The sequence below is a fragment of the Erythrolamprus reginae genome, chromosome 2 (genome assembly GCF_031021105.1).
Source record: "Erythrolamprus reginae isolate rEryReg1 chromosome 2, rEryReg1.hap1, whole genome shotgun sequence".
Classification (NCBI taxonomy): domain Eukaryota; kingdom Metazoa; phylum Chordata; class Lepidosauria; order Squamata; family Dipsadidae; genus Erythrolamprus; species Erythrolamprus reginae.
The window spans coordinates 100035544-100050841 of record NC_091951.1 but is presented as its reverse complement, the minus strand read 5'-3'; the positions used below and the strand labels follow the sequence as shown (position 1 = coordinate 100050841).

At 40.7% G+C, this 15298-nt stretch overlaps 1 protein-coding gene across 13 annotated transcripts in view; it reads right to left on the bottom strand.

Moving 5' to 3' along the window:
* UIMC1 (ubiquitin interaction motif containing 1) overlaps positions 1-15298 on the bottom strand; it is a 107354-nt gene that overhangs the window by 23987 nt on the left and 68069 nt on the right. For all 13 annotated transcript variants that reach the window (XM_070738937.1, XM_070738938.1, XM_070738939.1 and 10 more), the window contains 3 exons: positions 11304-11392; positions 10229-10308; positions 1241-1400 (listed from right to left, as the gene is read on the bottom strand). In XM_070738937.1, coding sequence (XP_070595038.1) covers positions 1241-1400; positions 10229-10308; positions 11304-11392 — 329 coding nt within the window. The remainder of the gene's footprint in view (positions 1-1240; positions 1401-10228; positions 10309-11303; positions 11393-15298) is intronic.

The following is a 15298-nucleotide window of genomic DNA, read 5'->3' as shown; positions in this document are numbered from 1 at the left end:
AACTCTGACGGCTCCATGCTCAGAGGGGGAGGACAAGGAACAGGAGGAGGAGGAGGACCAGGCAGACGGGGAGGAGGAATGTCAGGACGAGGAGGAGGGAGAACAGCCTGAGACCCCCGGGGGGGGGAGCTCTCCCCAGCGAGTAACCTGGAGTCATTAGATGAGAACGCACAAGCCATCATAGATATGAGGCAGAGAAGGGCAGCACAACGAAGGGGACAATTAGCCAGGTATTTCCATCCCTAATAGGCAACAGCTGGGTTTGGGTGTGGTTCTCCTCAGAAAGGTTGAAAAGGCAGGCCCGCCCTTCCTGTATTGTGGAGAGTTATCTTTTGGGAGTCCTGTAACCTTGCTTCGATCCTTGGCGTCTCTGATTCTGGCTTGTGGCCTCGAAGGCTGAAAACTTGGGGGAGGCGTGGGTTTTATTATCTACAGTGGTGTGTGTGCCAGCAAGAAGCCTGTTGTATTGTCTGGCCGTCGTGACTCTTCTGTGAAGCTTCATAGCATTCCAGTTTGTAAGAACAGTTTTTGTTATCTGTGTTTGTTTTCAAAGATATAAAATGACTTTGCTTTTTACCAGCGTGTCTGGATACTCTTTTTAGTTGGTGTTGACGTCTGGGGGAACCCAGACAGAACAGGACCCAGGGAGGCAATGTCCATTTAAACTTGGTACTCTCCCTATACATGGAAAGAGCGTAGGCTCCACTCCTGCTGCTAAATAAGATGTCTAAATACAATGAATATTATTATCCTGAGTAATGTGCATATAGGATTGTGCAGGTTAAATATTTAGGATACCAATCATATCAGGCAGACATTCACTTACTAAAAATCAATGCCTAGTAAGAGTTGTTTGCTAAGTTAACTCTTTTAATCCAGCAGCATATGCAGCAATGTTAGCCACTGCTAGGGACAGGATTTCTCATTGATAAATAACTTAGTAGACTTGGAAAGAGAAGCATGTTATGGTTGAGAACAGGGGCTGGTCAAGATCAAAAAGCTTGGACTTCACTTCATAAGATGAAAATGAGCAGCTGCATTAACAAATAATGGAGGCTAAATTATGGAATAAGGTGCTAGAATTAGGAGCTACATATAGCTCTGAGCACTGGATAAACTATACAAAACGGAATGGAAGTTGTCCCTCAAGGGGGGTTCCTAACTAATACCATAATTGCAAACAGATGCAGGGGATCAGCCAGAAGCAAAACACAATTGCAAACCAGAGAAAGCAGCAAACCTGGACCATCTTCAACCGCGTCGTCTCCAGTGCCATTACAATTCATAGCATGTAGCTCAATTTCTGAAGCTGGGTAGCTGAGTTCACACAGCGGACATGACAAGAGGTCATCGCTTTGAGGGCTGCGCCCAGGTGCATGCTCTCTTGCATCTTCATCAGCCTATGAAAGAGGATAACAAATCAGCTCAGCTTGTGTTGCAAAATTTGTTGTCCGTGCTCAACCTTGATCGTCTGTCATTTCTGCTCCTCCCATGGCTTGATCTTCCCAGTCCCAGGGCCTTTTTTTTTTTTTTTTTTTTGCAACTCAACAGGTCAGAGAGCCTGGCACTGATGAATAAGCCCTCCTATGCTGCTGAAAATCAATACTTCTTTCAAAGACAGTAAATGTGCTCCCAAATCACCACGGGGCTCCCCTTAAGAGCCACATGTCTTGTTTAAATCAAGGATCCCTTGTGCCACCAGGGTGCCATTCTTTTGGGAAAATGTAAAACATCCTTAAATTGAGAAAATGAGGGCATTGGCAACCAAAATAAAAGTGACTGGAGTATTTTTTTTCATGCACCCAAGCCAGAGTTTGCCTGTCCCTAGGTGGCCATACTTCCATCAGTTTGCTCTTCTACCAGGATAAAATACAACTTGGGGCTTCTGTATGAATATTTCCTCTTTACTGACTCCATCTGGTTTGAAATCCACATACAGAATAATTGAAAAAGACTCAGCATTTTCCCCTTTGGGAGCAGGACGTAGTTTAGTTCTTGGGAAAACAGCATCTTCACTGGAACCTGGTTGAAATTCCAATTTGCAGTGAATAAGTGGCTCGTTTCATTTTCTGATGGTGGGAACTCAAGGAACAGAGAGGCAAGCCCCAATTCTGAATTCTAAGTTAACATTTACCCAACGTTGTACAGTTAAGCTGTGCAGTACCTCAAATTCAGTTTCCCCAAAGTGCTTCCAAGTGCACAGGAGTGTAACCACAGCGCCTATATCCAGTTTTTAAAATAGGTCCCCAACTCCTGGGCTGCAGCTCACATCCCCGCTCCGTCCCCTCCCACTGGCCCACAAACCTGGAAAGGTGGGGGAACATAAGCTTAGAAGCAGCTCTGTCTCTTCCCAGATGACATAGCTTCCTTCTGAAATTGCCTTGCGGTCCCAGGAGGGGGTGGTTGCTTTAGAGTAGTGATGGCGAACCTATGCCACAGGTGCCATGCGGAGCCATAGCAGGGAGCACGGGAGGCATTGCCCTATGTCAGCTCCAGCGTGCCAGCTGATTTTCAGCCTTGGGTAAGGACGTTTTGCCCTCCGCAGGCTTCATGGAAGCTCCCCTGAAGCTCTGGAGTGCAAAAATGGCCCAATGGGCAAACCGGAAGTCCGTTTTTCCGAACTTCCAGTTTGCACATTTGCCAATTTTTTCACCGTCCCAGGCTTCAGTGATGCCTATGCGCACGCGGTGTGTGTGTGTTTGTGCGCATACATAGGGGGCAGCACAGGTGTGTGTGCACATCCGTGAGAGAGAATGGGTGTGGGCAAGTGCGTACCCATTACCGTGCGCACACACACACACACACTTTTGGCACACAAATAAAATAAAAGATTTGCCATCACTGCTTTAGAGAATTCAAACTCAACTTCGAATTGCCACAGTCTTATTAAACACACTTTTTAAAGCTTCCTTACATTTCAGAGCCTCTCGCTCTTCTTTTATCCAATGAAACTTCTCTTTAAGATTATATTATCTATTCTAAACAAAATTAATTTTTGATCCATTATTTAGCTAAATATTTCTGAAGTAGAAAATGGTAAGAACTAAGAATAATAAGCAGAGGGAAATGAATCAGACAGGATCTGACCTGAACAAGCTCTTCTTCTTTTCTTACCAAAGACCCATTATTCAGCACTTGTGAGCTTTTTCTGAGCATACACTAGCTACTGTTAAACCTGATAAGCTTAATAAATGATCCTGTTATTTATAAATGAATAGAAAAGAAGTTTGCTTTAGTTTCCAAGCTGAGGCGGCATTGAATATATAGTTACTTTACATCTATCTACCTATCTAATCTATCTAATCTATCTTATCTATCTATCTATCTATCTATCTATCTATCATAGATAGATTAGATAGATAGATTAGATATCTATCTATCTAATCTGTCTATCTATCTAATCTATCTATCTAATCTATCTATCTATCTAATCTATCTATCTAATCTATCTATCTATCTATCTATCTAATCTATCTATCTTATCTATCTATCTATCTATCTATCTATCTATCTATCTATCTATCTATCTATCTATCTATCTATCTATCTAATCTATTTATCTATCTATCTATCCATCCAGCCATCCACCCACCCATAGAATGAATAGAATTCTTTATTGGGCAAGTGTGATTGGACACACAAGGAATTTGTCACTGGTGCATATGGTCTCAGTGAACATAAGAGAAAACATACATTTGTCAAGAATCATGAGGTACAACACTTAATGATCGTCATAGGGTTCAAATGAAACAATAATTTATTCATTCTTGCCTGATGTAAGAGCTGGTTCTCGTTTCCATAGGAAGATTATTAGCAGATTCTAAACAATCTACAGTTGCAAGCTGACCCACTTTCTCAAAAGAGGTATCCCCCCCCCCCACATATTAAATGAGTGCAAGAAAGACATTCTCAATTAGTCTATATCTATACTACCATCCTCAAAGTAAAGTACTTGGCAAAATTCTTGACTTCTTACTTTAATCTTTTTTCCTTAAAAATGTGCTAATCTGATATCCGAGAGACTTGTTCCTTGGAATGATCATTTCTAGTTACAATTTATTTCAACCAATGTTGCTAAATAAGACACAGTGCCTATTCATAAAATGCATAATGCATGTAAACAAATAACAATGGTTAAAATCACAGTCCAAGCTAAACCAAACCAAACTATTATGGCTTAGAAAATACACTGTTTCTAAAAGGCACTCAACCACATCAGACAGTAAATAGTTTGATGTGGCTATTCTAGCTGGAGATAGTCCATATGCACTCCTTTCTTAGATTCCTTCTCCCAGTCCTCAAAATATTTTTAATAGTTAAAAATAATTAAATTATATTAAAATTTAAAACATAAAGACAATTCTGTGGCTTAGTTCCCAGCTCCGGAAGAGAAGAAATGGATTCTTCTTGTGAGCAAGCTCAAATCCTGCTTAGGAAATTGAACAGGCCTGTCAGCATACTCGGAGACCTCCAATATTAGTGACACAGAATAAATAGAGAAGAACCTGGATAATTTACAATAGAGGCTTGTTATTGAATTGAACAATTTTGTGAGAAGGGCAAATCAAGTTCTAGGGTGTTATTTGGACAGACTAAAGAACAAGGTCGTTATAAGTAAAAGGAAAGAATATAAAGCCAGTTTATTGGATCAAGGTTAAAATAGGTATGTTTTCTCTGATAATTCTTAATAGACTTTTGCTGATCAAGACTGAACAATGGTTCTTTAAGGATCTGTTTGTAGATAAGAGATGAGATATGGGAACAAGAGATCATTCACTGTATTTTAAGAGAAAATGAAAAATTACTAAAATTGTTTATACCTGTGATAAGGTAGGAAGTCATTTGTATGTGTCTTCTTTTTCTTTACTATATTCTTATTTTTTTCTTTCTTTTTTCTATTTCTATTTTTTCATTTCTGCATTATTTTTTTTATTCTTTTCTTTCTTTAAAGTTTGTATTGGTTTTCATCCAATTGTAACCTTTAATAAAATTACTATATAAAAAAGAGAACGTGTCTTTTCTGATATGTATGTTTTAGTTGGGTTTTCAATTGATGTTTTTATGCTGCTTTTAAAAATTGTCTTTTACTTGTTGGAAGCTGCCCAGAGTCCTTTGGGATTTGGGAGGCATATAAGTACAACTAATAAATAAATAATTAAATTCCCGTGAGAGTTTGCTCTTTTTATTGGTTTAATTGTTCAGAATAGCTGTCTAACTGCACCTAAAGGGATGTGAGTGGAGTAAACAGGCTGCCTACTGGAGCCAGATAAATTATATCCAGATTCCTTCTTCATTCCCAGGTGTTGTAACTGTGTCTCGTGCAATCAGAAAAAAATTCCCCCCCAGAAAGGGGAGTCCGCAGCCAGTTTGGCTCTTCCAATACTATGCCCATTTAATTTATTTCAAAAAGAAACTGTAATGCAAGAAAAATCTTTATTTCATTTTTTAAAGTATTATTTCATGGACACATCCATATAGTTTTCTTGGCAGCAGTAAAGAGGAGTTTGCCACTTCCAGCCTGGGTGTTCCATAGAAATCTCCATTTAAGTATGAACCAGGTCTGGCTGTACTTAGCTTTTGAGCCCAGATAAGATTGGGCGTATTCCAGAAACATTAATTCAGTTTCTATGACTGTGACAAATCATAGCACATGACAATGGAACATAAATTCCAGATGTTATAGTCTCATAATAACCAGTCAAACTCTATACTCATTTCTCATTTGTTCCAATCTTTCTTACAAAAATGTCTGGACTTACGATCGCTGATAAGAGTTACAAGTGGAACTTTGGAAACAAACCCATGTTGGAGTTTAATTTGCACATGACAACCATATTGGTTTAACAAATCATATTTAATTCCATAGCAAGTATAGAACATGAAAACAAGAAAGTTGGGGTTCTTTCTTGGGTTTTGTGGACTGTTCTCTATATATCATTAAGCCTATCCATTTTGAGTCTCCCACAGTCTCAGAGTCACCATTTCAAGCCTATGCCTTACAATACAGTGTTCCCTCGATTTTCGCGGGTTCAAACTTCGCGAATAGCCTATACCACGGTTTTTTAAAAAATATTAAAAAATGCTTCGCGGTTTTTTCCCCTATACCATGGTTTTTCCCACCCGATGATGTCATATGTTATTGCCAAACTAATAATTTTTGCAAATAAATAACAAAAAAAAAATATTGTTAATAAATAATTATGTTTATAAATATCAGGATCACTAAGTGTCTTATTCAATGGTGAGTACCAGTAATAATGGTGAGTAAATGGTTGTTAAGGGAATGAGAAATTGCAGTTTAGGGGTTTAAAGTGTTAAGGGATGGCTTGTGATACTGGCCATAGCCAAAAATGGTGTATTTACTTCCGCATCTCTACTTCGCAGAAATTCAACTTTCGCGGGCGGTCTCGGAATGCATCCCCCGTGGAAATTGAGGGAACACTGTACTCAAGTTTTCAACAGGCAAAATGACTCTACTACTATCTTAGTCTCCTAATTTCAATCTACTTAAAGATTCCTACACATTTCAAACAAAGAATTTCCTGAACTATTAACATAGAAACATAGAAACATAGAAGACTGACGGCAGAAAAAGACCCCATGGTCCATCTAGTCTGCCCTTTTACTATTTCCTGTATTTTATCTTACAATGGATATATGTTTATCCCAGGCATGTTTAAATTCGGTTACTGTGGATTTATCTACCACGTCTGCTGGAAGTTTGTTCCAAGGATCTACTACTCTTTCAGTAAAATAATACTTTCTCATGTTGCCTTTGATCTTTCCCCCAACTAACTTCAGATTGTGTCCCCTTGTTCTTGTGTTCACTTTCCTGTTAAAAACACTTCCCTCCTGAACCCTATTTAACCCTTTAACATATTTAAATTTTCGATCATGTCCCCCCTTTTCCTTCTGTCTTCCAGACTATACAGATTGAGTTCATTAAGTCTTTCCTGATACGTTTTATACTTCTTCAGACCTTCCACCATTCTTGTAGCCCGTCTTTGGACCCGTTCAATTTTGTCAATATCTTTTTGTAGGTGAGGTCTCCAGAACTGAACACAGTACTCCAAATGTGGTCTCACCAGCGCTCTATATAAGGGGATCACAATCTCCCTCTTCCTGCTTGTTATACCTCTAGCTATGCAGCCAAGCATCCTACTTGCCTTTCCTACTATTAAAAGTTCTGTTTAAATTTTAAACTAGCTAGATGGAATATACTGTACATTCCATAGATTGTATTCTATACTAACTAGATAAGGTCATTTTTGTAAGGATAAAACTAAGAAACTCTCCTATTCAGATACAGGGCAAAAGAAATGGAGAGAAACTGTCATCTATGTCTTTAGAATGGCTCAGTTCCAAGGAAACCATCAGGAAAAGCATTTTGATTGATTGATTTGGCACGCTTCATGTTTTGTTTTATGAGTAGTCTCTTTTAAATAGGCCTGTTGCTTAGCAGTTTCATTATAAAATTTACATTGTAAAGAGACCAATTCTAGGTAAGGAATTTCACTGACTGATTGAACACTGCTTACATGTACGGGGATTTGTATGATTGGCTTTTAAAAAAAACCCTCAGCTGTCTCACCCTGGTGGCATGTGATCAGAATTAAATTGCAGGCAAGCCCTCACAAAATCTTTGCTAAAGAAATCTAAGGCAGATAATTAAATCGAGGTGAGAGTTCTGTGGTTGTTAAGCTACATGGCAGCTATTAGTGCACCACCACATCTTCCGAGTATTTCACATCTTAACATTGCAACATCTCATTTTCCTTTGGTGTGTCGTGCAGATATGCCAGGCAAAGAATGAGAAATACTAAAGATGGGGAGTCCTGATCAAATCGGTGCTACCCTAATAAGATGACACGTAGACAGAAGTGAAAAGCTGTCTACTTCTGCCCCATTTCCACTTTACACAGCCTTGCGGAGCAAATGCCAGGTGTCCAAACAAACTGCTTACACTCTCACAGTAAATAACTCATTGTAAATGTAAATGCAGCATTGTGCAACAACGCTTGTCAGTCCCTTCCCCCTGAATGGCTTTTGATAAGTCCTGGGAGATCGGCGGAGGAAATGCTTCAAAGGCATGATTGGCAGCCCACCCAGCCAAGGGGAAAGCAACCGTATCCCCTGCAGTTTGCAGCTGGAACCTCCTCTGTGGGCCAGCAAATGAGGCGGCAGCGATGTGGATACAGAATCAAGCACGGTGATGTTGAATAGTTTGTCTCATTAATTGCTCAGCCACAAAACACGAGATACAACTATGCTCCATCTAATTCTGTTTAACCTGAAGATAAAACCATGCCATAGCATTTGGGCCCCTCTGCTCAGCATCACAAGGCAAGGTATTAAGATAGGCTTCGTTCTTATTCCGTGGAACTGTCCTTTTGCTTTTTAAAAAAATTTCTTCATTTATTTTAAATGTTTATATATACTCCTTATCATGGAAGGCACCTTCATATATTGTATCGTGTTTGAAAAATGTGTTTTAAGTCCAAGAATATATAACACGGCATACAATAATGAAATGCATAAAATAACATTGCAGCAGCTATGAGTAGTTCAACTTCATAACCTTTCAAATGTCAGGAGGAATAAAAAAAGACTTTCAGCCCGAGCCCAAGTTGTAGCAAAGCCTTATTTATAACTACTTTTGAAGGAAATGTCATTCCAATGAATCAGCACCACAACAGAGATTCCTCCCCCTGCTAACTCCAGCCCAAAACCCATTCATAAAATATAAAGGACCATCTCCTAATTGAGACCAGCCTAGAGCCCTGTTATACCAGGAGTATTCATTGGTACACTCTCTCATGCAGCCCAATTCCTGCAGACGAAGGGCACTAGTCCAGAAGGGCCTGACCGCCTTCTGCTGCACGAATCCCAGCGACCAGTTAGGTCCCACAGAGTGGATCTTCTCCGGGTCCCGTCAACTAAAGAATGTCGCTTGGCGGGACCCAGGGGAAGAGCCTTCTCTGTGGCAGCCCCGGCCCTCTGGAACCAACTCCTCTCAAAGATTAGAATTGCCCCCACCCTCCTTGCCTTTCGTAAGCTGCTTAAAACCCACCTCTGCCGTCAGGCATGGGGGAATTGAGACCCTCTTCCCCCTAGGCCTTTACAATTCTATGCATGGTATGTATGTATGTATGTTTGTTTTTTTTATATATTAATGGGCTTTTAATTATTTCTAACATTAGACTACTATTGTACACTGCTTTGTTGTTGCTGTTAGCCACCCCGAGTCTCCGGAGAGGGGCGGCATACAAATCCAATAAATAAATAAATAAATATGAGCATACCTACGACAAGGTTATGCTGCCTTTATATTCCATAGCCATTTTCATATAGACAGACACCCTTTGGAGGCTGGAGGCTTTGAGAACGAGCTTTTCGCATCCAAGTCATCCTGTCTTCAATCCTCTGCGTTCATGTAACCTGTCAGAACGGCACTTGGAAGCCCTTTTGATCTCCCCCTCCCTCTTTTAAACTGCAACCTAACTAGGTGTCTTTACCAGAAACAGCAACTAAACTCAGATGTCATTGTTACGACAGCTGCACGGTGACTGCAGCACAGGTACATTGAGAGAAGGGAGAGAAAACTCAACACAACAGCATTCATCTGGTGAGAATGATGCAAGCAAGAGAAGATTTTTCTCTGGGTTAATTTAGAGAAACACCTAAGCTTGCTAAATGAAAGAACTAATTCGAACATAGCAGTCAATCCAACATTTGACAGCACCATTCAAGCCAGCATTGACACCACGCATTCTGCCCACTCCGTTTCCATAAGCAACAGTGGGAGTTTAATCTCTCTGCGAAATCAATTTGCGCTCATGCTTGTAACCCCTTTGTTCAGTTAGAAACATGAGCCGGGAGCAATGGTTCCCCTTCCGTAGGAGCATCTAGTGGTGTCCTCTGGCATAGTTTAGCATATTACAGCTCACAGAAGCGCCACAGCAAATAAGTGTTGCACCCAAAATGACAAATGTGAGAAAGTCAACAGAAAACCCTGAGCTAACAAGAAGTGCCATAACCACGGAGGAGAAATTGATGATAAAAAGGAAGAAAACACCAGGAGGCCCAACAAGAGAGAGCACATTTTCTGGACAACGTTTTGTAGCAAGCTGCCTAGTTTGCAAAGCAGCTCGTTTTGGAAAATGGGTAAGAAATCAGACTCTGCATTCCAGATGCTTTACTGGCTGTTATTCCCTAGGGACTTGCTTACCTGCAGAAAGACATCTTTGCTGGATGAATGGATTTCTCCACTCTCAGACTCAACAGCTTGTGATGGACTCTGCTGGGTTTCTGCAACAGAAATCTCCATATTAGCAGCGGCAGCAGCAAGCAGCGGCAGACCACCCCCCTTCCTAGGCTGTATAAGCCCCCCTCCAACCCCCCTCCCCCCCGTCAGCACACTCCACACTAGCTGATAAAACGTATCCCATTTGCTTTACAGTGTCTTCACAGTTTCTAAACATTTTTAGACTTGTCACAAATGTTAGCAGACAATGTGCAACAACACAGCTGAAGTAGAAGTTTAAAGCCACAGTGCAGCTATGTCTAGATAAAACCAGTGCCGCTCTATGGCTAAAATGAGAAACAGGGAACAGTAGGGCGTGTAAACTGTACACTGTTGGTGCAAGGTGGTGAACAGTGTGATTATGCGAGAATAAAGCCCCCCCCCTCCGCTCCACACTACGTAGCTGGTAATTTTTCTTTGTATCCTATCTATGTTCCCCTCCATAAAAATCTCATCCAATCATTTGTAGGAAACCCCAGAATTAAACCTAATCCTGTGTCAAGTATACAATTGAGGGGGGAAAAGCTCGCTTTAAGAAAATGATGTCAGAATTAGATTGGCTTTGGAAGAAAAACAGTTTAACCTTGAACCATGTCACCGAATCAAGTTATTTGTTCAGAACTGGGAGGAACAAGTATGTCATTCTGTCTCTGAAAGACAGGATCAAAAGATCTTGTTTAGTTCTACCTAACTAAGGGGGAAAAAAAGGGTCACTATAAACACTTAATCAAAATAATACTTATTCAGAACAAAGCAGCTCAGCAAGTAGTGCTTATTCCATCCTCAATCTGGTGCCAAGCAAACAACAGAAAAGGAAAATAATGTGGCAAGATGCATCTGCAGGCAATACACCACGGAAACAAAGGGCTTAGGGGGTGGAGGGGGGGAACAATGCCCTGAAGTCCCAGATTATAATAAATAATGTGGGCCTGCCTGAAAGAGGAAAGGACATAACCTTTCTGGCTCAAAACTGCAAATATAACGATGGCAGAGGTCATACCGGGGCACACGGTGATTTCCTCCTCAGCACGATCCTCCGTGGCAATGTCTGGGTTCTTCGTGTTGTCCAAAGGAGTCAAGGCACAAATGCTGCCAAAAGATAAACACCTGATCAATCAAAGTCACAAAGCATTCTGGCGAGAGGCAGGCGGAATTCTGGAAGCTCTGCTTATTCAAAGAGGGCAGCGGGAGAGAATGCCAAGGGGGCAGCATCTAAAAGCAAACGGTTTGCCGCCCAACCTTGTCCTGAAAGCAATGTGCAAAAGGCAGGCTGTGAACTGAGGTCGGTGAATGCTTTCTAGTCCTGGTCACAGGAATATGTGACAGGGAGCAAAACAGCCCCATGCTTAGCGAGTAACTCCTTAAAGAAGAACAGAGGAGGGGTCTTTTTTGACAATGAACGCTTCATTACCTATCAAGGTAGGCCCAGGTTTCTGCAGCACTCCGCGGGCTGCACTGGGCGCCAACTGGTTTCCAGATCCGATTCAAAGTGTTGGTTATGACCTATAAAGCCCTACATGGCATTGGGCCAGATTACTTGCGGAACTACCTCCTGCTGCATGAATCCCAGCGTCGGGTCAGGTCCCAGAGTCGGCCTTCTGCAGGTCCCCTCAACTACACAATGTCGTTTGGCGGGACCTAGGGGTAGAGCCTTCTCTGTGGGGGCCCTGGCTCTCTGGAATCAGCTCCCCCCCCCCGGAGATTCGTACCACCCCCACCCTCCTTGCCTTTTGTAAGAATCTGAAAACTTATTTATGCCGCCAGGCTTGGCGGGTCACTAGACATCAGCCTCTGGCCACTGAATGTGTAGGATGTTTGCAGTGTGCATTTGAATGAATGGTTTTTTAAATGTTTAAATTTTTAAAGAATATTTTAAACTAAGTATTTAGGTTAATTGGATTTAGATGTATTTTATATATTGTGTTTTTTATTGATTTGTTGTGAGCTACTCTGAGTCCATGGAGAGGGGCGGCATACAAGTCCGATAGATAGATAGATAGATAGATAGATAGATAGATAGATAGATAGATAGATAGATAGATAGATAGATATCCATATTTTACTGATCAGTTTTTTTCTGTATCATTGTGTGTATGCTTGGTTTTTATAATAAGGGTTTTTAGTTGTTTTATTAAATTGGATTGTTACATGTTGTTTTTTATCATTGTTGTTAGCCGCCCCGAGTCTGCGGAGAGGGGCGGCATACAAATCCAATAAATAATAAATAATAATAATCCCTATACTCACAAGGCAGGAATCTGACACAATTCAAAGTCTCTATATAGCAAAGTCTTGCCAACGTGAAAAGAGCATTTCCCTACCCATTCCCTCGGGCCCCTATATTACGCTCAACTTTGCCTGATTCCTCTAACAACCCACTTTCAGGCAAAGTCATGTTGTCCTCCATGTCAAAAGAGAAAGAGGCTAAGCTACTATGACATAACCATCTTTTCATACTTCCCGTACATTCAATGTAGTTCCCTTGCTGGAGCTATTAAATATGCAAGTGTATATATAAAAAAACCCCATAAATCCCAGTATTGACTAAAGAACAGAGTTACTAAATTCAGCTACAAGCCTTAAGCAGACAGAAGTGGCCACCGCCAATTTATGATAAATAAGAAAAACTCTAATGGAAAATCACGTGACTTCTCTCACTCTTTAAATAAAATAAAATTATCATATAATTATTAAACGATCACTTAACATCACGATTAATAAAACTATTTTAAACCAGTTGTTATGGATCCGAGCTCCGTGTAAACCATTGAGATTTGTGTAAACCATGGAGATTTACATCAAAAGTCCTCGCGCTAAACAGTTTGCTAGGGCATTTATAAAATGGGCGAATCAATCTGAAGTCTTCATGCATTGCTTGCTACATCATGTATTTCCTGGTAACAAAACAAATGTAATTTATTTTAAATCTCAATCTAATGTACTTTGCGTAAAGCTGCGAAACAACAAAACTGAGGGGCCCACGAAAACCAGCAGAGGGAGAAGCCATTCTTGGGAGGAGCCATTTCCAGAATTATTCCAGAATCTGAAGACTCAAAGAGCATTTGGATCCCATTGATTTGGGTGCCGTGCACTGCCCAGCACAGGCTCCATTGGCAAAGGGCCACTTGCCAGATGGCAGCACTTAATGCGCACAAGACTGAGAATAGTGTGGCTGCGGTTAGTTCAAGGCAGATGCAGTTTTCTGATGACACCAGATGTCACAGCATGGAATGGTCAGACTTGATCCCACAGGTCTGATGAGGGCAGCCACCAACTCTGCATCATGAAGTTCCCCGGGACTTCAGATTAACAAGCAAACTGTACTGCATCATGCCTGCTGTGGGTTGAAAAATGTGCAGGATACTAATCCTTTTTTATTATTATTAAAAAAATTAATTGATTTTTAAAATATGAACACACACACAACATAAAACAGGTGCTCTGTGAGTAGTGCCCACCACCAGACAAGCATTCATATCCCACCACCAAATCGGGGGTGTTTCTTTGCATATACCATTTTAACTGAAAAGCAAATATCTGTTTACCTATTATAAAGTGATTCCAATTTATTTCTTGTAGCTTGGTCTCGGATTCTACTCGCCATATATCGTCTTACCTTGTCCCATTGTCCCATCAGTTGTCGCAAACTAGTTTCATTAACCAAATTCATCCTTTTATCCATAATCTCAAATTGAACATGATCCACCACGAACCGGTACCGATTTTGCATTGTCCATTTTGTCTCATCCTTCCAACCCAAGACAATTACCGTCTGAGCGCTTTCTATTGCTGCTTGTTTTATTTCTCTAAATACTCCCACCAGCATTACTTTTGACTAATACTGCTATTTCTTTAGTAATTATCCATCATATATTTAACATCCTATTAATATCCTCTTGCACTTTTTGCCAAAAATTCTGCACCACTGGGCATTTCCAAAGCATATGCATGAACACTTCCTTTATCTTGACACCCATGCCAACAGATACCTTTAATATATGGAATACCTTGAAAATATGGCAATTTGAACAGGTGTGTAATACCACTTATGTAACATTTTCCTTCTCATTTCCCTAACCCTTGTATTCTTAGTTTTCCTTATATTCTCCACTATATTTTTCATCTCTTGCGCCTCTACTTGTATTTCACTCTGCCACCATTTAGTCAATCCTTGGATCACATCCCCGTCTGACTGCGCTAAGATCTTATATATATATTACTTGCTTGCGCCTTGGTATCTTCACTTTTTTTCTCTTATTATTTTCTCTAACTCTATCTCCTCCCTAAATAGTGCTTCTTCATTCTCCCTTTCATTCAGATATTTACATATTGCATGCAGGATACTAATCCTTTATTCAAACCCTGGGAAAAATGGAACAGGCCTTAAGATACCAATGGCTTTGCATTATGGCCATTTGAAATTTAGATAAATGCCCCTCTAGAATTAGGGCTGTTCCAGTTAAATGCTAGCTAATGAACACTTCCCAAATAATGTCACAGTGCGGAAACAAAAGTGTTTCCCTTCCTTGGTTCTTCCCCTTTCCGTCCCTCCTGGCAGGAACGATGACAAAGAAACTGACCCTTCGTTGAATACCTCACTCCCCAAAAAACATTCCTATAAAAGACAAACCCAACACAAATCCCATGTGCAACTCTGTACATATTATTCCTTCCTTGCTGCAGGGTGGGGAAGAGTTATCACATCAGTTAGTCTGCTCCCTCATACAGCACTCAGCCAAAATGTTGTTAGATCAATGAAAACAGGATATTGGGCGGTGAAAAACTGGTGGCCTCATGCCAAGGCCACTTAATTATAAAGCCTGGGAAAACTAACCTGAGAATTAAGTGACTTTTCCCAGCAAGCATCTGATCGAGCACAAATATTGGGACTTTCCTGGGAATTTATTTCATGAAAGTTTCCCCTGACCTGTGCCATGTCTTCAAGTGGCCTTCATTTTCTGATCTCGGTGGAAAAACTGTTCTAGCTTGGCACAT